General features: G+C 39.2%; 4 protein-coding genes across 14 annotated transcripts in view; 2 read left to right on the top strand and 2 right to left on the bottom strand.

Moving 5' to 3' along the window:
* Positions 1–1,268: 1,268 nt before the first annotated feature.
* Positions 1,269–3,898, bottom strand: si:dkey-88e18.2 (interleukin-12 subunit beta). Of its 2 annotated transcripts, none has more exons than XM_040155920.1 (7): positions 3,827–3,898; positions 3,392–3,470; positions 2,980–3,231; positions 2,563–2,665; positions 2,229–2,419; positions 1,624–1,772; positions 1,269–1,520 (listed from the first exon to the last, which is right to left on the bottom strand). In XM_040155920.1, the coding sequence occupies exons 1-7, from the start codon at positions 3,827–3,829 to the stop codon at positions 1,374–1,376; spliced, it is 924 nt and encodes a 307-aa protein (XP_040011854.1). In that variant the 5' UTR covers positions 3,830–3,898; the 3' UTR covers positions 1,269–1,373. The 2 variants fall into 2 exon arrangements, with proteins under 2 accessions (XP_040011854.1, XP_040011855.1); XM_040155921.1 differs by having other exon boundaries at positions 1,427–1,555.
* Positions 3,899–7,369: 3,471 nt separating this feature from the next.
* Positions 7,370–9,878, bottom strand: LOC120804689 (transcription factor BTF3-like). Its single transcript, XM_040154210.1, has 6 exons — positions 9,772–9,878; positions 8,796–8,864; positions 8,586–8,699; positions 7,831–8,032; positions 7,682–7,738; positions 7,370–7,588 (listed from the first exon to the last, which is right to left on the bottom strand). The coding sequence occupies exons 2-6, from the start codon at positions 8,862–8,864 to the stop codon at positions 7,542–7,544; spliced, it is 489 nt and encodes a 162-aa protein (XP_040010144.1). The 5' UTR covers positions 9,772–9,878; the 3' UTR covers positions 7,370–7,541.
* A 465-nt stretch (positions 9,879–10,343) lies between these two features.
* On the top strand, positions 10,344–16,389 carry utp15 (UTP15 small subunit processome component). 2 transcript variants are annotated; one of them, XM_040154269.1, is made up of 12 exons: positions 10,344–10,523; positions 11,149–11,265; positions 11,399–11,491; positions 11,662–11,846; positions 12,532–12,710; positions 13,222–13,347; positions 13,539–13,674; positions 13,854–13,938; positions 14,630–14,785; positions 15,014–15,115; positions 15,347–15,480; positions 15,635–16,389. In XM_040154269.1, exons 2-12 carry the CDS (start codon positions 11,176–11,178, stop codon positions 15,924–15,926), a joined length of 1,578 nt encoding a protein of 525 aa, XP_040010203.1. In that variant the 5' UTR covers positions 10,344–10,523; positions 11,149–11,175; the 3' UTR covers positions 15,927–16,389. The 2 variants fall into 2 exon arrangements, with proteins under 2 accessions (XP_040010203.1, XP_040010204.1); XM_040154270.1 differs by lacking the exon at positions 10,344–10,523 and adding an exon at positions 10,545–10,618.
* Positions 16,390–16,924: 535 nt separating this feature from the next.
* LOC120805131 (rho guanine nucleotide exchange factor 28-like) overlaps positions 16,925–27,698 on the top strand; it is a 39,580-nt gene continuing 28,806 nt past the window's right edge. For 8 of the 9 annotated variants that reach the window (XM_040155046.1, XM_040155043.1, XM_040155045.1 and 5 more), the window contains exons 1-8: positions 16,925–17,168; positions 18,127–18,170; positions 21,050–21,191; positions 22,071–22,180; positions 22,512–22,698; positions 25,281–25,464; positions 25,935–26,136; positions 26,490–26,565. In XM_040155046.1, the coding sequence (XP_040010980.1) occupies positions 18,138–18,170; positions 21,050–21,191; positions 22,071–22,180; positions 22,512–22,698; positions 25,281–25,464; positions 25,935–26,136; positions 26,490–26,565 (934 nt within the window). In that variant the 5' untranslated portion in view covers positions 16,925–17,168; positions 18,127–18,137. Of the gene's footprint in view, positions 17,169–17,969; positions 18,033–18,126; positions 18,171–21,049; positions 21,192–22,070; positions 22,181–22,511; positions 22,699–25,280; positions 25,465–25,934; positions 26,137–26,489; positions 26,566–27,698 lie in introns of all 9 variants that reach the window. The other variant, XM_040155037.1, reaches the window with a different exon arrangement.

The raw sequence follows: 27,698 nt of genomic DNA, 5'->3' as shown, positions 1-27,698 counted from the left end.
AGCTTACAGCTACTGACAAAAGTAACTTCTCCTTTTAAGCCATACTGTCTCACTTATTCTTATTTGGTCCTCTTCTTCTAAAAGAATATGTACTAAAAGGACTATTCATTAGAAATACCACACATTTAATTGTAGGTTTAACTACCTAAAATAGGTGACGGTATTAAATGAAATAGTACTGAAAAAGTATTCCCTTCTGACATCTACTATTGCTCATTCTTTACCAACTAAAAGAAGCCGAATATTATCAATAGCCTCAGGTCTTTTAAAAGAGAGTAACATTCTTATCGATTAATAATAACTTAGAGGGGCATTAAAACAGTGACCAATTGTTAGGATAAGTTAAAACATCCATTATAATTGTTACTGGAGTATTGTAAGACACATAATTGTGATTAATAACTATAAGTACTACCATCTAAATTTTTTTTCTATTCATCTCTTAAGATTTCTAATTTTTTGTCCACCCCCATGTACAAATAATACATACATGTGGTTGACACCGCATTACATTGAAGAGGGATTTCTATGTGTCTGGCCAGTAAGTGTACACATGTCCTGAGCAACAAAGGAAAAGCAACATATATAAGGAAGGAAGCACAAAGCTCTTTTAATAGCCATTTGGTTTGCACAGCACCCTACCACCAAAATACACAGCAACACCCACTCACTCACACAGAAATAACAGGGACAAGAAACATGATATGTGAAATTCTGTCTAAAGTGCAGACTGAACTGGACTCCTCCAGTTGAAATGCACATTTAACTTCTGATGCATGTCTTATGTAAGTTATGTATTGCGTAGATATCCTTATATTTTAATGTCAAGGATCCTTAAATGGACATAAATGGGGAGAGCCATTTTATAATATTTGAAAAAAAAACAAGACTTTTGTTTTGACATTTTATTTTGCTACCTGATAGTTTCGTATGGATTCACAGAACTGTCTGTGTTGTAATTTGAGAGGTAACAGTGACTCTACAGTACTAATTTCTATTGTCTACATTTCCTATGGAACTCTATCAGCCCTCAGAAGGACTTCTTGTAGTTACCAGACCCCACATTGGGGAATAGTAGTGCTTTTTGTAGCAAGAGAGACTTTCCTTAAATTTTTGTGTGCATGATTTAATATGAATAATAAGTATTTGCAAAAATAAACTATTTTACTACAGTCATTAATAAAAATAAATACTAAAAGTGTGCTTTAGCAATCTTCTATCATAAAACAAAACTCTTTACTTATTGCTGAGCTTCTGGTGAGTGCTGTGTGTGTTATCTCTTGGCCAATGGGAGACAGCCAGAAACACATTGTGAAAAATGGTATGTGAGAGGACATGAGAGAAAATTGTAGACATGTACAAACAAAGAAAAACTAGGAGCAGACAGTGCCGGATTTATTGTAGATGACTTTTTTCCAAGGGGTCCAATTGCTCCACTTTGAGAGCACCAGGGAGTCTCTGCAGCGAACCCTCAGCTCGCTAACCCTCTTCGGTATCAGAGAAGATGAAGAGTATCCAATCTAAAGTCAGACAGGTCACACAATAAGAAAACAAACTTTAGTGGAGAGAATGGCAGACGTGGAGGGATCACCAGACTTTGTTTCAGTGCAAGCTTGTGTGTACCTTGCCATCATCTTGTAACCTGTATTCAATCTGGTGCTCCAGACTGAAGAAACTGTGAGGAGTGGACCAGCTGGGTGGTGGATAAATGGTCACGTTCAGGTCCTGGTCCACCTCCTGACACGTGACAACCTGGGGTATCTCAGGTTTAACTTGAAGGAAGAAAAATTACAGTTAAAAGTATGGGTTAAAGTCTATCTTGTAAGGAATCGTTGAAGTATATATGTAAATTAACAAATATTTGCTGCAATAATCGCATTTATATACAAAAAGGATTTACAGATGAACAGTTGTATGACTGCTTAAATTTGCCTTCTTTTCTTTTTTTAACTTACATTTTAATGTTACATTTTTAAATAGTCACAGTTGTTTTTGTAGCTATATAACAATTATTTGAAAATATTTTCATTTTACAATGACTTTTATGTAGTTATAGTTTTCTATAATGTGTAGAAAATGCATTTTTACTTGATCAGAAAGTTACTGAACAATGTACTTTTTTACTTTGTGAACAACTTTGTGATTTCGTGCAAAAGATGCTGGTTACTTCAAATCTTGATAATCTTCTGTTGAATGCCTATGGTCTAGCTCAGTTTCACTCAGCTTACTGATGTCTCTGAGATAAAATCTCTTGGTTCTCCTGAGGAAGGAGTCATTGATGATGGCCTCGGCAGTGAGTTCGAGCTTGGTGCTTTCCTCAGCGTAGGGTGAGAGGGAGTGGGACAGCTGAAACTGGAATCCCCCATCCTGCGTCTGATTACTGCTGTTGACCCAGTGGCAGGACTTCACACCTTCACTGCTACAGAGGAAAGCAGCAAACAGACTCTGGGTGAAATATGTAACTGAGAAAGGTACCATTCTGTCTGCTTGTTGGTCTATCTTTATACACTGTATGCAACTATCTGTCTATAACTGTCAATGTTTTATTTTTTTTAAATTTACCAGTCATGGCCAAGTCCAAGGCGCACCACTGTGTACCTAGGGTTGGTCCAGTTGCAGCTGAACTTACAGTCATAAGAATTTGCAGAACAGTTGATCAAAGAATCTGTAAAGATACACAAAGTGAGTGGACACAAGTTTAATGGAAAAGGTTTAGACTTTGTCACACCAAAAAACGAAGAGAAAATAAAATGGAATGTAAGACATTTATGTTGGAAGTGCATCACAGAATGGTTAAGTGGTTGTTAAGTTTCAGTTTCCTCTACTAAAGACAGAAATATTCCAGAATTTCAAGACTTCGACTGGCTTTGTCAGTGTTAATTTTGGATATGTTGGCTGTATGTTTCTCTATTGGAGAGAGTCCTATCATTTACAGTATATGGACAGTAGAAAAAATGGAAAATGAAATGAGCATCTCACCTAATTCATCTTCCTCCAAAGCCTCCAGCAACAGATGGGTTGATGATAACATCTCTTCTCCTCTCCAGCAGCTGTATTCTCCCAGCATGGGTGTATCTACATCTGACAATTTCAGATTTTGACCGTCCTGCTGGGCTCTGTCCCCTAAATGCTCTGTCGTAAAATGCTCAAAAATCCATGTGACCGTTTGGTTGATCTTTGTACTGCAGGTCAGTGTGACTGTATTTTCTTCACCCCTTTTGGCCACAACAACTACACAAACATAGATACAGACAGAAATGTACACATAGAGACATACACATGCACGAAAACACGTTAATTAACATGTCAAGATTAACAGATGTACAAACATTGAAGATATGGAAGAATTCTTATTGTTATTAAAAACATGTGGACCATAAATAAGACGTACAATTTTCTGGAAAGTGGTTGAGTCTATGTGCTCCTGTTGGGCCGATGAGCAGAAGCCCAAATATCCACAGAGGCAAAGTCTTTTGAAGGAGTGAGTGACAGCAAGAGGAGGAGAAGATTATTGAAAACTATCCAGTACTTGCATAAAAAACTAAGTAATTATCCCATGATTTTTGGTGATTATTGTCCATTTCATCTTCAAGTGAGAAACAAACTAAAAATCTGTTCATGGCACATTTTAATTGGCTGAATGCTTTTAGTCGAAAAAATATGTTACGATAGTGCAAAAGTGATCAGAATAATCAAAGTACTACACTACAATTTTCCCACAAACGATCAAATGCCGCATTAACTGCACAAATAATAAGTAAAAAATTTTAAAAAGATGTATACAGCGTCTATTTCCTTGTTTTGACTCCTAGTAGTTAGTGCTTACCATTTGGAGGAAATCACACTGAAGCGATACAATAAAAAAACCAAGAGCAGAAGTTCAGTCGTGGCGATCCTGATGGTTGTGTGCTCTTACTGCCCACTGAGCTCCATTTTTATATCTAAGCATACAACATTCATCATCATCGCCATCATCATCACTGTCATAGCACCTTTGGAAGTGAGAGAGAAACGGAGATAGAAAACTGATAAAAAAAAAACAAAAAACTATTGACAGAGATGGCAGACAGTGCATTTCCTCCATACTGTTTTGCATGTCAAATTTTGTAAACGGATAAACTGTGAATTTCAAATAAGGGACTGAGTGGTGGAGATAAGAAGTGTTAAGTGTGGGTGTTCAGTGTGATGGGGGGATACCCTCAGCTTTATGATGAAATGCTGCAGCATAACACAGTATCTGGCATATACTGTATCTGATTAACAATACTGGAATCAGACAAACAGGACACACACACACGCACACACAAACACACAAAAAAATACACGCACGTTCGATCCTCTATCTTTACGGGAACTAAAAAGGCAAAAAACCTATTTCTCCAAGTCTAAGGTTCAGATAAAATGAACAGAATACAGATGTGATAGCCTCAGTGGCAGACCATAGAAATGGATACAGAAATGTTTGTCTCGTTTAAAGATTATACACTCTTCCACGAGAGACTAGCTGAAATGAGTGATTGATTACTTGGCAAGTACTCAGATACTTTAATCAGTTACAAAGTGTTTCAAGTCATTAAGCCAATTTTTTAAAACTAAAATGCCAAAATTCACTGGTTCTTGCTTCTTCTATTTGAACATTTGCTGTGTTTTGGTAAATTGAAGATTTTTTTGGAATGTTGGTCGCACAGAACAAGCCATTTGATTCACCTTGGGCTTTTGAAAATTGCTTTGGGATTTCTTTACTAATTTCTCACACTTTATAGACCAAATGATTAATCAGTTAATTGAAAAACGAATCTTCAAATGAACTGGTAACGAAAAATGTCATTAGTTGCAGCCTGGCAAGAGAGACTGTGTATAAGATACATACTGCATACAGTAAAAAATCTGCACCTGTGTGTCTTTGCATTAATGATAATATTTCCCTGATCCCAAATCTAATTCTGTTCCTTAATCCTAGATTTAAATCCCAGAAAAAAAGGACCAAGAAAAATGATATTCCTTCAGAGATGTTCACCATCATACCATCTTTATGAGGACATTTGACAATAATGAAGTTACAGACCGTGCACACATGCAAGCATGCATCGGCATGCACACACACCACCCACGAAAAGAGACAGGGAAAGACATCTGGACTTTCCCTGGCCATTAGTCATGTAAGGGGCAATCCAATTTTGTTTGACCAAATTTCAGCTATGAAAGAATTCAAATTAGTCCTGTAGTTCACAATTATGTGTTTATCCTCACACATACAGTAGGTCATTCATCTGATCCTGTCAGATGTTAAAAAGAGTTTGAAGTACCTCTATAGTAAACAAAGCCCTGCAATTCATGTGCGGGGATGGGGGGTGGGGCTATATTGGTATTTGGCATTATAAATCTTCTTTGTCCTCTTGCAGTGTGGTCAGCAAATCCATCACTCATAATATTTAAAAGAATTTACCCCACACGGTATGACATAGCGATAGTTACCACATTGCGGACCTTATTTTCTGTAAAAAGTGTTAGGTCATATGTACTGAAATAGCTGGTTTCAGGTTCCAGTTCCTTAAAAGCAAAAATAGTATTATTAATGTATCTGCTTTGGAGAACACTTTAATGTACTTAACCTCTCTCAGTACCTGCAGTGATTGTAGTGAATGCTCACTTTATTGATAATAATCTTTATATTTTAAAATTATAGTGTTATGAATTTAAACAAGTAATATATGTCTATATACTGTAATTTACAATAAATTTGATTCAGTTTTCTTAAAGGTTTCAATATAGCTGTAAGTTCATTTTTTTCATTTGGCCTTTTTACTTTCACTAAGGTGAAATATATTTGATTGTGATTTCACTATGAAGTTCAAAGATGGTTCTGAGTCACCCAACTTACTTTTTCCACTTAATTAGATGATTAATTGTGAACAAAGCCACAAAGTCCCAGCCTATTCTGTGTGTAACTTCGATAGCAATCGACAAACTGAGAACATCTTTTAGTTCACGCAGTTTTCATTACTATGCCAAGGTCACTTCAATCCAGATAATGGAAAAAAAAAAACACCAAGGCTGTCCAAGAAAGGGGTCAACAACAGTTTCAACATCCACCCCATCCCTAGTTTAATATATAGAGAGAAATGATTATCTCAGTGTGTCTAACGTCTTCTGTGCTTCTCATTAAAAAACAAACAAACAACTTTTTGACAGCCTTTCGTGCAAGAAACTCATCACATCATACAATTGGATGTTTAACTACCCTGGCTAGATTAGCAACATATTGAGCATCACAGATAGATCACCAGCTGATATTCAGTAGCACCAATAGGTGACCCTAAATCATGTGTAATGCCAGAGACAGGGTCACCTTACTGCTGATGTAAACCCTCTTATGTATGACCATTATAATCTTTTTAAAACTTGACGCCAGTATGTTGCTGATGCATCCACCAGAGCTTCAGTGATTAAACAGATTCACAGAAAATTACTAGAAGGTCTTGAGCCAGAAAATTTGTGTAGCACTCTAGACAGAAAATTAACTCCAGCTCCTGATTCCCAGTGACACAGTGCTCTGGCAGACCAAAGGTGCATGAGGAAGATGCTTTTTTTTGGGGGGGGGGGTTTGCTGCTTGGTTCTGATGTAGGGCTCAGGCTCTCAATTTTGAAATTGGCTTAACTGTGGCTTTTGCCACACCTGTGATTTGACATACAGTATGTAAAATAAAAGAGATTTATGAAAGACCATTATAATCAGACATTTTGGCACTCAGAATGGGGCATTATAATAGGGGAGGCTATACACAGCAGCTACTGTACTCCGCCCACTGGGAGGAGTAGCTGCACTGGCCTGTTTGAAGCATAAGGCTCTACTGTATATAACAGTCTGATTGCATTGGATGTTTTTGTGTTGGGTTTTTAAGCCTTCTGTAACGTGGAACAGACATGTTTTGAATTTATCCAGTGCTGCTGTCAACACAGGCCTCCTCATGGCTTGACTTTCACATTTTACTGCAACCTGTACATTCTCATCAAGCTTCTATTTTTTTCCACTTACACACTTAGTATAACATTGCTTGTTAGACTGTGAAGTCTGTCAAATGCTTCTGAGTGAACGCAGCAGTACTGCTGTGATCATGGTAATGAAAACAATTCTGTTTCTTCTGGTATATTCCTAATAGTAATGACTGCCATTACCTAATCACCTGTAAAAATGCAGAAAACTAAGACCATGAGAATCTTTATTACATGATTAATGCCAACAATACATTTTTGATGTGTGGGCATCACAATGCAGGAGAGGCAGCGTGAGAAAGAAACAGGTCTGCGCATTCCACTGAATTAAATAATATCACTGGTACTGTGGAACGAGGAAAATCAGACAAAAGGGTAACAGTTGCCATAAAAAGTCGGTTTACTTGTTTTAGCCCAATTGTCAAGGTTACAATTAAAAAGCAACTTTTGTAGCCACAGAACAATAACAAGAGATGAACAACTACAAACTGCTAATGTGTCAAAATATAGTTTGTCAAGAGGAGCCTTGTATTGTCCGCTGGTGTTTGTTAGTTTGCCTCGTTCTTTGAAGCCTCGTCAAAGTTTTCAACAAGATCTGAAAACAGAAACAGAGTTTCAATGTTGTGGCTGATCAGTGCATATTACAGAGTTGCAAATTGTTTTAAAATGGGATGTGTAAATTTCTTACCTGGAACCTCATCATCCTCATCTTCAGCAGCAACCAAGGGGGCTTTGTTTTCTCCAGCTATGAAAGAATAATATAAAGCAAATTGTTGACAGAGAGCAAACAAAACTACTGATGCATGTGAACAGATCAGTGAAGAGTTATGTGGGTACCTGGTTTGGGCAGGGTCTCTGCTAATCTTCTGAGGCTGGTAAGACTGTCAGCTCCCAGCTGGTTTAGGATTCCTGGGAGCATCTCTGTGAGCTGCTTGTTCTCAGCGTGCCCTGTGATCGTAAAGGTGTTGGCAGCCAAGGAGGCCTGAACCTTTGGATTATTGAAGTGGATCACTGTCCCCTGGTTTGTGAACATGTTCACCTAAAGTGAAATACAAAAAGGAGTTGAAGGGAAGAAAAGAGGATTAAAAACACTCACTTTTAAAACCCATAATTATGTTATTTTCGCTAACTCTGACTAGACAACAACTGGTCTCCAATCAATGATACAACACTACTTAAAAACAAAAGGCTTACAGCATTCATGCTCTTTATATCTAAAATAACATTTTGGACAATTCATTGTAAGCTGTCAGCAAAGGGATTTGAAGACTACATTTGTATTTTGGACTGTTATTTAAATGGACAAGATGAAAAACTGAAACATCATAACACGTACTACTTTTTCACTATCCATTCTTCAATAATTGATTAATTAACTAATTGTTTCAGCACTGAAATACGTCAATTAAGAGGCTTCATTTTATGAACCTGATTATTTTTCCAATCCCATGTTTGTCAAATTGACTTCTTGTATCATATCATATTTATTACTGCATTATTATGTGGAGAAACCTCACCTTAAAGTACCTATGCCATGAAGAAGACATGTCTGCCTACTTATTGCTGTACATCTCAGAAAGAGTTTGCTCTACCTCCTCAATGCCAGAGATATTGTTGACTCCTAGTTTCTTGAGGGAGAACTGCAGCTTCTTGTCATCTGCTGTAGCTGTTCTGTGCACCACCTTCTTCTTTCTGCGGGCTGACCCCTTCAGAGCACAACAATGAACTGTAACCAATAACCCAAGGACAAAACTCAAAAAACATTTTCTTTAAGTCATTTGCCGGCATGTACTCCAACTCACCTTGCCGCCTATGCGGACCTGCGCCTGCAGTTTGGCGAGCTTCTCCTGGTTCATTATCGACTCCTTCATCTGACACAGGACATAATCAGATGAAATATTTGCACACAGATCACAGTCATTTAGGAAGAAATGAATAAATACTCAGTAAACACAGGGCTGTAAAACATGAAAGCTCCAATAGTCATTCCAGTAATGTCATCACAACACTAATATGATGGATGTGTTGTGTCGATACCGATTTTACAGCCGTTTTCTCATCAGATACTATAATCTACATGCACACTAAGTTTGATCATGAGATGAGAATCAGAGCTAGAGAAATATGGAAAATGAAAGAAGTCTAAATTTCATAAATGACAAATTGGCAATTCATGAACTATAAGAACCTACTGTGATGTGTGATTTCTACAGTTCAGTGGAAACTTAGGGTTTGTAATTACAAGGAATTGCCAAACCTAAAACTCCCTAAACAGCCCCCCGTCGTTTTAACTCAAACTAACAAGAATGTACAGCTGCCAGGAGCACCTAAAATAGCTGGACACTTTTTGAGTCTCGACTCAAGTTCCGCATGAATCAGACAGAGGTGGTCAGCTAAAGTTAGTGGCTAAGTTAGGTTCACAACGTTCCCCAAAGCGAAGAGGGACGAGCTGGCTGTTAACCTTACCAGCTCACTTTTCCTAATGTGCCCTAACGAAACACTCATGCTCGAACTTTCAGCTTCCAGGCCTAAGAAACGTTTTTTTTTTTTTTTTAATGTCTAGGTCTCAGAAATTATGACACTTAACTGCCGGCTAGTTAGCAAGCCATGCTAAACAGCTAACTTAGGCCTCTTCAAACTGATGGTAGCGCTCAAGTATAATTGACGTTTTCCTCGCATTTTAATGCATACAGTGGCACCGGGAACCTTTCTTCCTTCACACAGTCTAAATTATACGAGTCTGGGGCAGCTCAAATGGCTACAGAGACGTGAACTGACCTGGGAGTGTGTAAACACGCGGGTCACACAACCGATTGAAGCTCGGAGAAAGGAGCGAAGGCCGGAAGTGACGTACTCAGGTCGACAATCTGCCGGTGCGCTCACAGATTTTCAGAATTCGTGCTCAAATTTAAACATGACTTTAATCTTAATCCAGTGTTTTCTAATGTTAAATATGTCCTGTTGTGTTTTTGAAGACGCAGAGAATACATTCAACAATTACATGCTTTCTAAAATTGATTAAAAGTGGTGAACTCGGAAACTTCTGAAAAGGAGATAATTTATTATTTATTATTTTTTAGGTAGTAGCAAATATTTTTAACAGCCACGTAGAATATTAGTAATAAAGTACTATATAAGACAAAAATTAACATAAAAAGGCCAAATCGATACAAGATTTCTCACTCTTTTCTTTCACCGAAAAGGAAAATGTTATAATCATAAAAATTCCTTTTTATTAGGATAATTGATATGTAAACCTGTAAAAAAGAAAAAAAAATACAAAGTAACCCGACAGTGCTATCTAAAATTGCTTTTGAAAATGTTTTGAAATTGTTAAACGATATGCCATTCATAACGGAAGTAGTCGCGTTTATAATCATGGCGTCCTCCTGTCCACCGAGAGGCAACGTGATCACTCGTTAAAATGAGCAACTTTTGGTTTACTTGGGCAACCCATATCGGAATCATCTAATTTCAACATATTCTACTAAAGAAAATAAGTTTTCACTCCTGTACATTTTCGTTCAAAGGTGAGAGTCATCAGAGCCCGGTTTAGTAGAGAATGCTAGTCGGCTAAAGCGCAGTGTGCTAACTAAGTTGTGCTGCACTGAACACGTTGGGTCAGGTATCTGTCTACTAAGTTGCTTCTGTTTTCAAACCATTAACCTTACGTCTAATTTGAGCTCTTAGGAAAAACTTGACTGTATCTTACTGTACAATTTTTATTTTAATGAGCTCTTGCATAATCAAAAACTTCAAAGAAAGAATCTGTTGCCTCGAAATAATGAACTTGCTCGCTTAGCCTTCACGAACTGCACAGTTTGGTGGGTTGTGATGATGTTGGGTTAAGAATGTGAGCTCTCTTACCAATTATGTTTCTTTATGCCCTTGTGGATCAAGCTAAAAGGGCTAAACAATTATTCCCTTGACCATTTTACCACGTTAATTTCCCCTTTACTTAGCTCAGCTTTTGTGAAAAAATCTCCTTATTCCACTCTGTGTGGCAATTCTTAATTATTATAAATGTCTTGGGCCTTATGTTATATGACTCCATCCCACCAGTAGGTAAGTGGGGTTTAAGAGGCTTAACTAGCCCAGCTGTCATATCTCTTGCTATATGTTGATATCCATGTTTTTATTTTCTGTATCTTCCAGACCTGGTGTTTTGTGATCAGCACAGAAATGGCTTCATTTAAGCCTACGAAAATCCAAGTCTATCCCAGACTTGGAGAGAAAGTCACACAAGACACACTGTACTGGAAAAACTACAAGGTGAGTCTCTTCTACTTTATTCTGTTGTAATATTTCTGTGGGCAAAAAATGTCATTTATTACAGGTGATGTCAGAGTTGGCTTTAAATTTTTTTCCCGGTCTTAACAATGCATCTTTGTTTCTCTTCTCACAGGCTCCGGTCCAGATAAAAGAATTTGGAGCAATCACAAACATTGACTTCTCCCCTGTGGCTCCACATAATTTTGCTGTGACGGCGTTCACAAGAGTATGTTGGCTTCGCTTGTATGAAATCCGATCTTTTTTGTTCACTCAGTTTAATCAGTATTCACATTTACACAATTCTGGTTTACAGTCAGTCCTCGATGATTAATCAGGTATTAAGTAGACAAGATTTGTTGGAGTTTTCTTCTCATTGTAAAACTGGTTTCTGTACAGATCCACATTTACGGGCCGTTCTCCCAGGAGCCAGTGAAGACATTTACACGGTTTAAGGACACTGCATACTGTGGGAGGTTCAGGTCAGACGGTCAGCTGCTTGTGGCGGGATGTGAGGACTCTGTAGTCCGGCTGTTTGATGTCAGCGGCAAGGTGGCACTCAGGATGTTCAAAGGGCACACAAAGTACGTATCGCACGTTTCCCTGTCTGTTAGTGTTTTAGCTGTGCTGTCCTAGCCTGAAGGCTGAGTGTCTCTCTTATGTGTCTGTGAGTTTTTCTCGCTGCTGTTGCTGTCATCATTTCAAAATAATTGCAGGATTACAGAATGCCTCAAGGAATCCCGGCACATCAAGAATCCTTTTATCATGTGCCTTGGAGCATACTGGTCGATATATTTGCATAAAGCAATAAAATGTGAATAAACAAAAGGAGCAGACAGAATGCTTATTTAGCATACTTGCTTGTAGTGTGCCGACAGCCTAATTCCTACTGCATAATACAATTTGAGTTTCCAGATCTTCAGTCAGATAGAAGTCCCTAACAGTTTAAAAAGTCTACAAAAGAAAAGACTGCCTCTGTTGGTATCAGCATATAAATTATTGTTTTTATGATATTGTATCAAAACAAACAAATATGCTAAGCTGCTGTACTGCTCAGGGGCGCGTGAGACTTTTTGACTAGCTGATTGTGTCGTCTGGAGTTAATGTGTTGCAAAGGAAGTGTTGAATGATGATTTCTTGAGTGATCCATCGACTGAATTTCATGATGAGCTCAAGGATTCTGACAACCAGCAAACTGTCGTGCTTACTCATAAACGTTTCTTCATGAAAGAGAACCAATGTGAATTTTGTCTCTTTATTTCTGCTCAGGGCTGTACATGTAACGGACTTCACCTCAGACCGTTACCAGATCCTCACGGGGTCAGACGACTACACCTGTCGACTTTGGGACATCCCAAATGCCACGGAGCTCAGCACCTACCCAGAACACACAGATTACATCCGCTGTGGTGTCACGAGCAAACTCAACCGAGATCTCTTCATTACTGGTGAGATTGAGCTCAATTTTTCACATTGTAGGAGGAAATTAAGGAAATTACCCTTTTGGTCCATTAGCATCAATAGCTGGTCCATCCCAGAATTATCTATGTATTTAGACATTTATTGTAGCCAGTAGACGTTTTGAATAGAACCACTATATGAGGGATGTCGTCTGTCACAAAGGCTTTTAGATCAAAGCGACGTAACAGGCACAGACTCAGTCTACCAACACTTAACTTTCACTGATCTTTTATTATCTGCCAGGTTTATGGTGTATTAGCTGCATTTTTTTAAAATAATTTGTGCTAAAAAACAAACAAATATGAAAAAGAAACATGAACTTATATAACTAGATTACTTGAATAATTAATATGCAAAGTTATTAGTTGTTGCAGAAAAAATAATCTGAGTAATCACAGTCAAAATGCTGCTCTTGAGCTGCTAGACAGAGAGATGAGGACCAGGATGAAGGCATTTGCTCTGTTTTCGTGTGACTAAAAATGGATGTTTTTATCGTAGGATCATACGACCACACACTGAAACTGTTTGATGCCAGAGTGGATAAGAGTGTGATGACCATGGACCATGGCCAGCCAGTGGAGAGTCTGCTTCTGTATCCTTCTGAGGGTCTCCTTGTCTCCGCAGGTAGTCACCCAAAATGTACCCGCTCGTCGTCAGACCAATCCGCACTCATACACAAACTACATTACGTTATTTTCACTACATTATATTATTATTATTATTATTATTATTATTATTATTATTATTATTTTACCGATGTTCATCCAGGACATTAGGAAACGTTTAATCCAAATTCTTTACGTCACTATCTCTAGGGGGGCGCTACGTGAAAGTGTGGGATCTCTTAAAAGGAGGCCAGCCTCTGGCGTCCCTGAAGAACCATCACAAAACTGTCACCTGTTTGTGTCTCAGCAGCAACGGACAGAGACTACTGTCAGGTTCTCTGGACAGGTATGGGACAGATGCATGTACGGTATGCATGCCTGACATAGCAGACAAAGGAAAAAAAAAATGTTCTAAATTGTGGAAATCACAGAGGCCACTCAATCTGTCATGACACTTCCATGCTTATTTCATAAGCAATTTTCATATGAACCTGATCTAATGCAGAGCCTCTGTTTGTCTTTCAGGCATGTAAAGGTGTACAACACAACCAACTATAAAGTGGTCCATAACTTTGACTATGCTGCCTCCATCCTCAGTCTGGCTTTGGCTGTAAGAAATTAAACCCTTTTATCATTTCTTATTGTTAATTTTCACGATTGATGAGTAATCAAATGTAGGAAGGTGCATTCAAATAACTGAATCAAAATTTATTATAATGGCTAGTTTATTATAGTTATGCAAGATGGGAAACTCAGAATTTGGCTGACTTTAGCATATAAACATGCAAAAAAAAAACAACCTTTTGCACAAATGTGTGCAAATACAGAGATGAAGAATTGCTTGTATTTCAGGTGCATCTCTCAGAGGAAGCCAAGATTTGAGGCCAGCTGTGAGACTGCAACAGAAATATCCAATATTGACAGAGATTTAAATCGAAAGGAGATGAGACAGGACATCCTTTCCTCGTGACGTTTGCATGAGGGCGCAGGGTTTTCAGAACACAATGTGCAACCTCAGAGAGTGAACTTGCAAGGCATTTTTTACTTATGGCTTTGAGTGCTTTTGGATTTCCCCTTTCAGTCACCACAATTTTTGATTTTTTTTTTTTTTTAGAAAAATGCACTTCAAAAAGAAATGTTGTCCCAACTATACTGATGATAATACACCATGTTTTTACATCAGTCATAGTACAGCATTAAATTGATTTTGCTGGGCCTACTTTCTGCTCTTCAAAGACATATGTGAAGAAAGAGAGTTCAGATTCTTGACAGTAAAACTATGAATATGTCTTTCTCCGAAGCCGGATGATGAGTCCATTGTCGTGGGTATGACCAACGGTATTCTGAGCATGAAACACAGGAAAGGCCCTGAAGAGTCAAAGGAAATCTCTGGCCAGCAGAAGCGACGGCCGTCATATCGTGTTTTTGTGAAGGGGAAGAACTACGTCCCTAAACAGGTATGTTTACATTTAGTAAGGTTCAGTAGCTGAGGCTAACAGTCCGAGACGCGATGTTGTCTTTTGAGTTGAGATGCATTGAGCGAATGCTACGACGGACCAGGTCAAACTGTCTGACAATGGCTAATTCCTTTTATTTCTAGACACTGATGTATTATTTAAGGCTTATGAGACTATTTTCTTTCTAACCATTGTTCATTTATTTCTTGGTTCTCCGTCTTTCTCCAGGATGATTATCTCATCAGTAAGCCAGTGAAACAGCATTTGGCCAAATACGACAAGCAGCTCAAGAAATTTAATGTATCTAAGGCTTTGGATACAGCTCTGGAGGTATACATTTAATGTTTTTATAAGATTAACAGCAAGGTTAAATCACATGGTATCATTGTGTTTGAAGCAGTATACGATATAAAGCAGTGACATAAGCTACTTTCCTGTTGCGTTCTTGTTCAAAGTGGAATGGCTTTCCTCGATATTGGAAGCTGAACAACTTTCCTCATGCACAAACATACTTTTTTGGTCGGGGTATTAATTTGCAAGTGTATTCAATTTTATACATAGACATGGACAAGATTCAGAAAACCAGAGATCACAGTTGCTGTTGTTAAAGAGCTGGATCGAAGAGGAACGCTGAAGAACGCTCTGGCGGGAAGGGACGAACAGGGGCTCTCTCAGTTGCTCAACTTCCTTATAGGGTAAGATGCAGATAAAACCTCAGTACTCTAGGGTTTACCTAGTGTTGACATAATATGTTATTGGATGCACTGAATTTTGTAGCTTGCAATTGTTCATCAAATTGTAAAGAAATGTTTTGACATGTGATTTTTTTTTTTTCCGTTTCTTCTCCAGAAACTTGGTTGACCCCAGGTTCGCTCCTGTCCTTGTAACTGCGGCTGAGATGATCCTGGACATTTATCAGTCAGTAATCGGCCAGTCACCAGTGGTGGACCGGCAGCTGCTGCGTCTGCAGGACCTGCTGGACAGAGAGATTGACTACCAGCAGGACCTCCTGGAGGTGCTGGGCATGTTGGACACAATGTTCGCCTCCTCCCTCCCTAGGAAGGAGGTGCCATGCTCCGGGATCAGCAGGTCTAATGGCCTGGCTCAGGGAGAAGCAAGACCAAAGCTCCAGGCCACCTGAGGCTTGTGGAGAGGGGGAGCTGCTTAAGACTGGGTTAGAGTACCTTTACAACTCTAAAACCTCTTTTTGAAACATCAGACGCAGATTTCCTGGCGTGTCAGGTTACATGTCACCAAACAGAAACATTTTGGTTACAGGTTTTAAGAGACTGACAAAACCCATGGTCTCACTCTGGCGTTTTTTAACTCGCCGTGACTGACAACACAACAGACAACAAAGAGAACATGCATTTACTGAATGAGGAATCTCTGAATGTGTGGATGTAAAGCAAGTGTGTTGCTTTTATTAGAAGTCCTGTAATTATACTTGCGTGTGAGTGAGTGAGTGAGCGAGCGAGCGCGAGCGTGCGTACTATTGTGTATTTGAAAGATTTGACCGGTAATGTCTGCTTTGTGTTTTCATAATATTTGGCATTGACAAATGTTTTATAAGCAGATAAAAATAAATCTTTGTAATATTGAAACAGACGAATCATAATTGTCTTCAACAAAGTGTGGAAAAATTGTCTCAGCTCACTGTGTGTTTAAATTTCCACGAGATTTCTACAGAAACGCATTACTTTAAATCCCCCTGTTTAGCATTTCACAAATTGTAAGAATTTAATCATTTATAACACACAATGCAATTATTAACACACATAAGGGCATTTGAAGTGTTTTAATGTACAGTATCAGTCAACAGTTACAACTTCTCCTACGAAGAGATCTTAATCGAACTCTTTCACTATATTTTTCATTCATTATCTGTTAACAATTACACTAATAGTCACTTAGATCTGCTTACAGCTACATTATAGTCTTTTATAAACCATTTATCAAGTGTTTACATGTGTAAATAGGGGGGGGGGGACCTACGGTGTCGCCATTCCAACGTGAGGGGACCGCTGCCCTTTCCTGTGGCCTCGCCACCGTTTTATCGCCTCCCGTTAGAGGTCGCTGCAACCTCAAAGAAACAGTCAACTTTCTCCCGTAAGGAGGAATTTGCATGTGAGCCGACGGAAGACAGAAATCATCGACACCGACGGGGAGGAGGAGGAGGAGGAGGATGCTGTGTCAGTGGAGGCTGCGGGTCAGACTGGGAGCAGCCGGCTGAGCGCCATTTCTCAACTTGTAGCTTCGGCACCGACACTCGAGTCAGCGGTTTAGCAAGAGGAGGATGAGTCCGAAGTCAGGTGCTCTTTGCTTGGCTGAATGTAAGCGCACTGTCAGGGTTTCTTCTGCCGGAGTTTGAGCTCCTGTGAAGGTAGGTACATCAATAACGTCAACCCCCCCCCCCCATTTTTTATTTTTATTTTTATTTTTATTTTTATTTTTTTTTAACTAGCTCCTGGCTTTGTTCAACCTCTCTGTCTCCTTTGATGTTATTATTGACAGTTTGTTTGTCAACACTTGCAACGGTAAAACATAGCACGGAGCCTCATTTGTTCTACGGCTAAATAGGTCAATGTTTAACTATGAGTTAAATTCATTTGAAATGTTTTTTGTTTTTTTTTAAAGCACGTAGACGTTTACATAGCTAGACCACTGAGCTAGTGGCGTTTAATAATAAATATCTAATATAATTCCAGTTATACTGTGCTGAGCAGTTTTGCTGTGTCATAAAGCTAGTACACTTCCAAAAAAAAAGAAAAAGTCCTCTGTTGGTTTGTTCGTGCCTTGCGTTTGCTCACTGTAAAATCTCGTCTATAGTGATACATATCTAAAGGTAATTGCAAAAAGATAATGTAATTGTATAGGGAACATTTTCTTGAAAAATGGCTCTTGTGTTAAGACCTCGCTGCTGTGTCCGGTTTAGAAGTGGAAGTGATAAAGAGCAGATCTGAACCCTGCAGCACAGAAATCAATTGATTTCCTACTTAAGTTCGCGCACACACACACACACACACACACACACACACACACACACACACACACATTTGGTGTTCTGGGGTAATGTCTCTACACACCGAGGCAGAAAGTGTCATCATTAAAATCATTATTCAAATACTTGGGATCAAAAGATTATCCCGTCTCATCAGAGGACCTCTGACTCTGCTTGGCACAGATAAGGTTTGATCATCTCTCAAGGATCGTGGGAGCAGGCAGAATAACTAAAACAACCAAAGAAGTAATGAGGAGTCACATGACTACACTGGGTTTGAGTTTTCCTTTTTTCGTAATTGTTTCTCGTGTATCAGTTTAATGTCTGTCTTTGCCTGCAGTTGCTGTGCCGATGGAGCTGAGCAGGAGGAAAGTGCCTCTGTATGTGAGTATGTGCTCCAGTGTGCAGTCAGGTTAGAGACCAGCTTCTCCAGTAAATCTCGAGAGTCAGTTATCCCTCTGGAGAGTCGCTGCAAAATGGGCTTGGAATGCAGTGAGAGATCAGCAGCTTAATTTATAAAAAAACAAAAGTCTGTGGCAGAGATTTTGTGCTAATGACCAAACCATTATAGTTATATCAATATAGTGCATGTTGTTTCCTTCCCTGAAGTTACTGTATGCACGATTTTATACATGAGACCTCAGATTCGACACCGGAGTCAATGAGGGCACCATGTTGACAGGAGAGTGATGTTTCCACGGTGATCAAAGAGGGACTATTTTGTGGGATTTGCTGTTGTATTATTTGAGCAATGGATCATGGTTTCTTAGGAAAAAATAACTGTATCCATCAGCGCAACAGTGACAATAGCAGCCTGGCACTTGTGTATATAACTAGCAAATCAGTAACTCTGTGATTCATTCACAGTGACATTGTTTATTTGTATTTTACTTAGTCAGAGTTGGAAAGGAACTTGCATTTGCTATCAGTTTGATTTGTCATATCTCTGGTAAAGTTAAGCCTTTGAATGGATTTTTTGTCTGTGAGGTTAAATTGTAGTCAAACAGGGCAGTCAATCCTAATTTGACATGTTTTTAATGCTGTTTTCCTCTTACTCAAGGTTACTCAAAGTTTAACATGCTAACATTTGCTTACTGGCACCGTGCCACTCGATCTATCAGATTGAGATATTTTACGAGATAACTGAAATGCCTCACCTGCTGTTGGCTCTAAATGAAAAAACAGAAGATTCCCGAAGTCATTAGGGTTCATCCTCTGTGCACCAGGGATATCTATACCAAAATGCGTGGCAATCCGTCTAATAGTTTCCGAGACATTTTACTAAAAACTAAAGATGTCAACCTCGCTAGAGGGAAAGTCAGGAGCTCACCAAATTCAGTAGCCTCTCAATGCATGTGCACACATTCAAAGGAGAGTTTATGGGCATCTGTTTCCAAGGTGGAGAACAAAGCAAACAGGTTCATATCACAAGACTGGCACACATCATATTACTTAATGCAGCATCAATTCCTTTTTAGTTTCAAAGTCTGTTCCTGTCCGTTCTTCCTCTGAGTCTGATAGTCCCCGCTGTTACGCCCAGTGTTTCATCTAGTGGCCACAGCCTCATTAATGTGGTCAGCATCTGATCAATCACACAGAGGTGAGGAGTCTTAATGAGGGCACAGGAGAATCTGTGTAGACATCATAACATTTGTGGTAAACCTCATTTTCTCTCTGTCAGAGAGTAAACGACTACGGATAAAGAAATGGATAAGTGAACCTGAAGGTGGGATTAAGTGAGACGGAGAGACATTGAGGCAGGATTACTCACAGTGTCTCTATCGGAGACAACGAGAGAAGTAAAGAGAAAAGCCTCTCAGTGTTACAGCATGAGAAATCAGGTCAGCTGTTGAGGTGATGCAAGGCTAATAGATAGACTCTTAAGAAAAGCAGAGAGAGAGACTGCTTAAAAAAACACCCTCACTCTTACCATCCAACACTAATCTGGGATGCTCATTGCATTTCAAGATAAGCCTTATAATTTACATTTTTGCTGTACCTTCTTCCATGTAACCCGTCTCCTCCACTCCTTCCTCAGTCAGTCGTTTGATATGTTTCCCAGAATAACCCACACAATGTGTCTCGTGGCTGCATTGCTATTGAGGCCACTGTAGGTGGACAAATTGATATTTTCTTGGTTCTTGGTGGAAAGTGGTGGCTCAAAAAAGCAAGCTAGCAGAGGATATTTTTTACTCTGAGGGATTGAAACTAAAACCAACTAATTCTTTCATCACTTGTTCTGTTGCATTGTTGGCTTGGCACAGAGGTGCAAGGGAAAGTCCCTCCTGAACTGCGATCACTTTTTCTTTTTTTCATGCTTAATGTGTTTTTGTTGTATTTAAAAGGTTGTTACTAAGCGGCTGTAGAAGTGTGCCATATTGTATTTGTTAAACTAATATCACACGAATATACCTATGTGCTAATTCCATTTTCCCTGATGTTCTGTAGTTTTTAATAGCCCAGTGGATCTCTATATAAACATTTTTCACACAATATGTCTATGGCTGGTTGTCTAATCTCGATACCTTTTTGTTACAGATTAAAATATGTCTGTAGCCCAGAGTATTGAAAATCTTAATACCAAAAGCAGGGATTCAGTGATCTGGTTATATTCTGTAACCTTCTTTTTATTGTATTCCATTGTGCCCGTTTTGGACCACTTTATGTAGGCGGAGTTCTTGTACCGTTGTACAGCTATTTGAGTATGTTGTCCTCTTTTTCAAAAAAAAAAAAAAAAAAAAAGTATGTAAAAAAATTTGGTACTAGTGTCAAAAGTCAGGTACTGTCTTGGCTCTAGTATCAAAAACTTCAAACAATACACAGCCCTGGATAAATCAGTGAGCTACACAGTCTTGTGAGGCAGACATATAACATGTGGTCACACCGACATCTGACCTGCACAATTTTTTTTTTAAGGGGTAACAGTCAGTCTACATATTGGTGTGACTGATCTGCCCTATTTCATTTTCGTCTGCCTCAGATCAGAAGTCTAAAGTGTTCTGGCCTGTTGGGATCAGGGCAGGTCTTTGCAAGACACACTAAGACATTCCTGTTTTTATTGAGGGGGAATGTTTTATTGTATCCTCAAGAGGAATGCTGTGAGGGGGATTTGGTGTACTTTACAGAAATGTAGAAACACTGCATCAGTAAAGAGGATTGCTTTAAAATGAGCCTTCATCTTTAGGAATAGAAATATCTTTTGCTCTCTAGCATCTTCCTTCTTTATTTTCCCTCTCAACCTCTCTCACCGTTCTTTATCTCAGGGCCAGGCGAAGGTATTTGCATTGCTGGAGGGTTTAGACCCAGTGCCAGATGATGCAGAGGTCTACGTTGTTTTGGAAGGATCCACACTGGTGCATGTCACCAGGGCTCAGAGTGATGTCATGCTCTTCTTTATAGTGCCTGGTATGTGCATGTGCATGTCTATATGATGTGTACTGTATTGCTGTGTTTATTGTATGATGTGTATGAGAAATATCTTCAGATGTTAAACTGCACATCCTGACAATCCCAGGTTTTCTACTCCTGTCTGTTGTGTACTGAGGAGCAATACGTCACTATTTGAATCGTGACACACACACAAACACATACATACACAGGCTGTGAGTTGAGGTCTGGAAGGGTACAGAATCTTATCAGCTTCCTCTCAGGAGGGAGACAGCGCCATAAACAGTATGCCAACGTTACTGAGACTCTGCGTAGGCTGACACAGAAAACAGGCAGTCCTGCAGGCTTGTGGGCTGTCTACAGATGGAGAGTGCACGAGCCTGATGGACTATTAAAACCAGGTCTCCTTCTCCATCAAAAAAGAAAACGTGTCTTTATTAATATACAAAAAGAAAATCTGAGAACATTTTTAATTACACATAGGTATTTTTCTAAAGCACTTAGACTCTGGGCTGAAATATATAAGGCGTTTTCAAAGCACCATACCAGTGGTTTTGTATTTTTGGCTTGTTGCCTACAAACCGTGTGTAATTTTAATTATATTCATTAATTTATTATAGACCATGAATATTTTAGATACATTTCTTTACACCCATACAGCCATCAATTTTTGTTCATTTTATTACAGTTTGAAAGGGAGAAACTTGAAACTTGTTTTAAATATGTAATCAGTCACTGTGGACATTTTGTCTGCTGTTGTTGCATGAGAAGACAGTTGCAGGCAGAGCATTATCATAGAGAGAATGAAGGCTCATACTATGCATTTTTTTTTATATAAAGATATATGAAGCTATCTGGAGTAGAGTCTAGCTTTTGCTGTGTTGTGTCTCTCTTTAGGACATAACCTGGCTGAGATGGTTTCTGTCCAGGCCTACCTGTGCTCTGAAACCACACCCCTCACCTGGGTGGGTGGAGCGTCACTGGAATATGTCCAAGATGATGCTCAGGTAAGGAAGATACACAAATATCCTAAACATTGCACGCAAGGTTGTGTATTCCTATGGTAAAAAATGATCTGCCTGCACATGGATTGTCTTCTTACCAACACAGCGAGTGTAATATTTAGTAAAAATAAAAAAAAAATAGTGTTTGCTTGTTAGTGTAAAGTGAACCACTTACCTCAACTCACAAAATTCTCCAAACATGTTTTTTTGCTTTGCAAACAAGTAAAATCATCTCAGCTTAGTTTCATAGCAGTAGTTTTGTCTTGACTGTGTTTTTTGCATGGTGCACCAGTTGCCACCGATTCTGTCTTATCCACGACTGCTCTATTCTCAGGACCTTGCAGAGCACCTGGTAATCCATGGACATTGTCTCAGCTCCACGGATCACAAGGAGCTGAGAAGCCTCTTCAACCTGGGCCAGCAGAGTTCTCGCTGGGCTATGGATAGTCGTGTGGCCCTGGCCATGGCCAACCTGGACATCCCCCAAAACTGGAATGTACTGGGGAGCCACAGTGGATACGGTGAGAGGAGGATTACGTTATCCTGCCGAACACTGATGATGATGTTGATCAAAAGCATTCATGTTTGGTGTTTATAATGTAACAATTAATGAAAATGATGAAATTATAAAATGTTTAAATCATTGAGTTGATACAGTAATAAATAGATAAATGAAACAGCACAGCACATTTTGACAGTTGAGGAAGTTGAAACGTGCACGCACGTGCTATCCAAGGAAAGTGAACTTTTCAACTCTGCTCCCATCCACCCTCCCTCTACTTTCTTCGCCATCATTCCCATTTTCCATCATCACTGGGCTGAAATCGGAAGTGAACATGGTCATGTGTGCTTCTGTTTAATTCCTCAAAGCTAATTAAGCAGCGTGTAATGTGGTTAATAGAGCCTTTCCATCTGGAAGTAGCCCTAGGCAGAGCTCAATAAATCTGAGGACAAGTCTGCGTGTGCTGCTTCTGTGTGTGCCGACCACCATGTCTACTAGATGCAACCATCTGTTTGTATGATCTGAGTGTTTGTGTAGGGCCACCAACATAAATAACAAACTAGATTTAGTGTTAATATAGTTATGGCAGTCTGTTTCATAGCAGCATCTCCATCTAAATGTCCGCAGTTAATTTGATAACACTGCTTATGACATCACTCTATCGCTGATGCTATATGTGACTGAATTATGAATCCCGAACTTTGCTTCGATAGCCACCTTTTCTTTACAGTGCATTCTGCATTTATGAAGCACTGGAAAAACTCATTACTGTCACTGATCAGGAGGCTGAATTGGACCTTGGAATTATTATGTTCTCTCTGGACTGAGATTAGCTTTGAGAGGTTTAGCGTTAAAGTTCTGACATTCAGCTGGCAAAAGTGTTTTCTTGCAAAATCTGTCTTTATTGCTTAACAAGGCCTGCACCCTGATGGACTTTTGGATGTAGAATATCCTTGCACAAAGAGACTTTTAAGTCTGTAAAGTATAATCTGGGTTTGGTCTCAACACTTCCTGTCTGTTTGTTTTACTATAAAATAACCTCAGTTTGAATAGAAAACACAGTGAATCTCTTTTAAAAGTAAATTTAAGTCTTCCTTGCACCAGTTTTGAAGATATATTGGAATGTGAGTGAAGAGGGCTTTTATCACGTGCCACCCTTATGTTTCACTTTAACTGTGACAAAACATAGAGGCAAACAGGACAGAGATAAAATTTTTAAATAAAAAAAAAAAAAATCACATTCTGTTTAATTTATGTTTGAGGAGCCCACAACAACCCCAATATTTAAAATTGCATCCTTTTCTTAATAACCTAAGCCATACAGTGCAACACTTTGCAGTAAAACAGCCTGCTGTGGCAAATTGAATTGTGATGAATGTCTAGTTTTTGATGAGTCTGTCTGAGGTGTTGATTGTGTTTGATGGTCATATTTGAGGCTATAGTTTGCAGTGTCACTAAGTGATAAACCCATTAAAAGTCCCTCAGTCAGTGTAGACCGTATGACCACTGTTTCTGTTTGCTAATAAAGTTTCCCTGTGATTCAATATATTTTGTGACTCTTTGCCCCTTGCCACATTTTTGCAGAGTTAGTGAGTGATGTGCAGTCATGTCAGACGGAATCCCTCTGGCTTCGTTGTACCTCTATAGATAACCTCATGTTGCCATGAAACCATTTCATGAAATTATATAAATGGAGACTGTCAGACCTTTGTGAAAGCTGTCGCACACTGCTTTATGTCCTTCAAGTTAATGTGACTCACTTCTACAGTTGCCTTTGTAATTGTGACTTAGAGGATGCTGTCTGGACTGCTGGTGAATCCATCGCAAATGCTGAGAAATTATGGGGGAAAGTAAAAAGAATCATAATGACATATCCCAAACAAAACAAAACTGTATTAGCAGATGGGAGCAGTAGTCACAATAGACCCTCACTTTTTCTAAAAGACTCTATAAAGACGTTTTTTTTAAACAGTCAATTTTTTTTTAATGATGATTTTACTTTGACCACAGGCTGAAATGTACTACCCATCTATATATTTTTTTAATGTGTAATTTTTTTCTTCTCTTTCAAAGAATAATAAGTGCACCTTAAAGAAACTGAAGATATTGAAAAGATTGAAGAGATTGAAATATTTTAAGATTATGAGGGATTTATGCTGCTTTTTAAAAAAATATAACTGTACATTTCAAAACTTACCGGTTGCCGGACTGTAGCTTGTTTGGCTGGTTACCTGGCTACAGATCGTGACGGACTGCGTTGAGTGGCAGACACAGAAATAAGGAGCCGTCACCACTTTGTTGAAAAGCCTTTTATTGCCTTAAAGTGGGTCAGTGTAGCAGAGGGATCCAGTGCTGTGCAAGGGAAGAAATCAATCATTGACATTGAGGTTAATTATCATGAGGAAGTGGTTATCAAGACGAGATTCTCGTCATGTTCGTTTCCTCCTATTTTTTTCACATTCAGCCACTGTCTTATTTTTTCTTGTCCTAGTATTAATCTAACCGCCCCTTGAATTCAGCAGCTGCCTTAGATCACTCTGTATACTTTTATCTCTCCAGAACTATATTTTTATGTCGTTATATTTCCCCCCTCATCTCCAGAGCACAGTCCCCGGGAGTCTCCCCTCCACCTGGCTGTGCGATGGGGTCTGTGTCGGCTTGCGGAGCTGTTGCTTTGCCAGCCGGGGGGTTTAATGGCTGTCAGTCTGCCAAACGAAGAGGGAGTCACACCGCTGCAGCTGGCACAGACAGCAGGCAACACCAAACTCCTGGAGCTGCTCAGACAGTAAGATTATAAGCTCCAACAGGTCACTTCAGGGAGAGACACAAACTAATGAATCACTGTTCTTCTGTAACATTATGCGCTGGGAGCAAAGCTTTCCCACACAACAGTAAAGGAAAGCTTTCCAAATGTAGAAACAACCCGGTTTTAAGCTAGGTTTTACCCCAGGTAATTTGCATTCCTTCGATTTCTCAGATACTGTAAATAAATTAGTTGAAGTACATTTTATAAAATGCTAATCACCAACTGGTATTACTCAGGAATGTTTTCCCCTCGATCAGTTGGGCTCAATCTGGATCCATAAATCTTTTGCATAGCTTTATAGGCATGTTTACTTGTTCTGAAAAACCAGAAGGCCATCATCTGGTCTTTGTTGATGTATTCTAATCATTATTTTAATGATAAAAACAGCATTCTCTATGAATATCTTTTTTGTGATCTGTGATTAAACTAATCCACTTGATGTGCTGCAGCCCACCCAACCCTCTGGCCACGCCTCCAGCAGGTCTGTCCCAGGTGTGGGCAGACCAGTCCCGCTTGCTGAGGTTCTGTCATGACACGGGGAACCTGACTCTGACCATCCGACAAAACCTTAGGTGGAGCTCAGAGGAAAGCCGGCACGCTGACATCCTGCTTCTCAGAGACCGGCTGAGAGATGTGGACTTCCTCAGAGAGGTGAGTGTTCGTTATCAGTGCTGCCTGATGATTGTAAAGAGTCGTTTACATCTTTAACATCTGTAAACTCCAGATTGAAACAGAACAACATCAGCAGTTATGACCAAGTATTGGAATGAACCTGTAATTTATATGGACTAAAAATCTGAAATTGGGTCTTTCTTAGGGGACATCAAGCATAAACAGAAATAGTTTTTTTGGCTTCAACTGATTTGTCTGAAAGCACCGTTAAAATAAAGCCAGATTTAAATTGTGTGATTAAGTAAGCTTGGAGTCAAAATCTGTCTATCTCTGGTTTATATATATTAGTTGATTGCATCTTCTTCTTTAAAACATTACCTTTCCTCCCTCAGATCAAAGCTTTAAGGAAGGAATGGGTGGAGACCATCTTAGGGAAGGAGGAACTTGTGGATGATCCTGCAGAGAACGGTATCATATCCTTCCTAATCTGCCTGCTTTGCGGGATTTGGTAGGCCTGGTTAAACAAAGCCATCCAGTCTTAACTCTTCTCTTTCATGCTGCAATGGCCTGCCATTTCTTGTGCTAGTGTTTTAGGAGGCTAGATTCTGTCAGGCTACAAGAAAGATAGAAATGGGCTGCCCTCCTATGGGGTTTTAGGGGTACTGCAAGTCTGTGAAAATATCCAGAGAATACCCAAGCTGCATGTTTAAGTTAATGCTGACAGATAAGTTGATTAATATATGATGAATGATTAGTTGATTTAAAAAAATTATTTAGCAACAGTTTTGTTAATCGACTAACTGTGCAAGTCATTTATCAAGCAACAATTCCCAATATTTTTCTGATTCAATCGAAAACTGTTTTCTCAAGTTTAAGGATTTTCTGCTCGTGTTTGCTTTATATCTTTGTCAAATTAACCAGGAAATAGTGATAGCCACTTTTTACAATTTTCTGACATTTTACAGACAAATGATTAAATTTGAGAAAAATATTCTAAAAAATAATCAAAGATGATTAGCACCAAATACAAAGGCTAATGAGAATGTCATTAACTTTGCAGGTATTTTGGTCATAAACCAAAGTATTGGACAAATAAAGTTTTTAACCTGACGATAGAGCTAGATGACAAGTCGGGGGATCACCAAAGTTATACAAATCATTCAGAGGAAGATATTTGGATACATTTTATGGTAATCATGAATATCTGTACATTTTGTGCCAATTCATCAAGAAGATGTAGATGACATTTCACTGGATAAGAGACAACTTTGACCTGCTGGTGGTGCTAGAGGAAAAGTCAAGGGGATCATCAAGTCATTAGGAATCAACCTAGGGGCATCACAATGTCTGTACAAAATTTCATGGCAGTCCATTGAATAGTTGCTGGGATATTAGGTCAGATCTAAGGTGTTGAAGCGACTGACAAACAGACCAAGAGCCACCCTGCTAGCATGGCTAAAAATACACAGGTTTGCTGGATGTAATTCAAAAGATTGTGTCCCCTCTCCCTCTCTGTGTGTCTCCCTGTCTCTCTGGCTCGCCCCTCCCTAGCTGTAGAACAACATTTGGGCCAGCTGGCGTCATTCGATCAGACTTGAATT

Source organism: Xiphias gladius, chromosome 19 (genome assembly GCF_016859285.1).
Source record: "Xiphias gladius isolate SHS-SW01 ecotype Sanya breed wild chromosome 19, ASM1685928v1, whole genome shotgun sequence".
In the NCBI taxonomy this organism is placed as follows: Eukaryota; Metazoa; Chordata; class Actinopteri; order Istiophoriformes; family Xiphiidae; genus Xiphias; species Xiphias gladius.
This window is presented reverse-complemented; position numbering and strand designations above follow the sequence as displayed.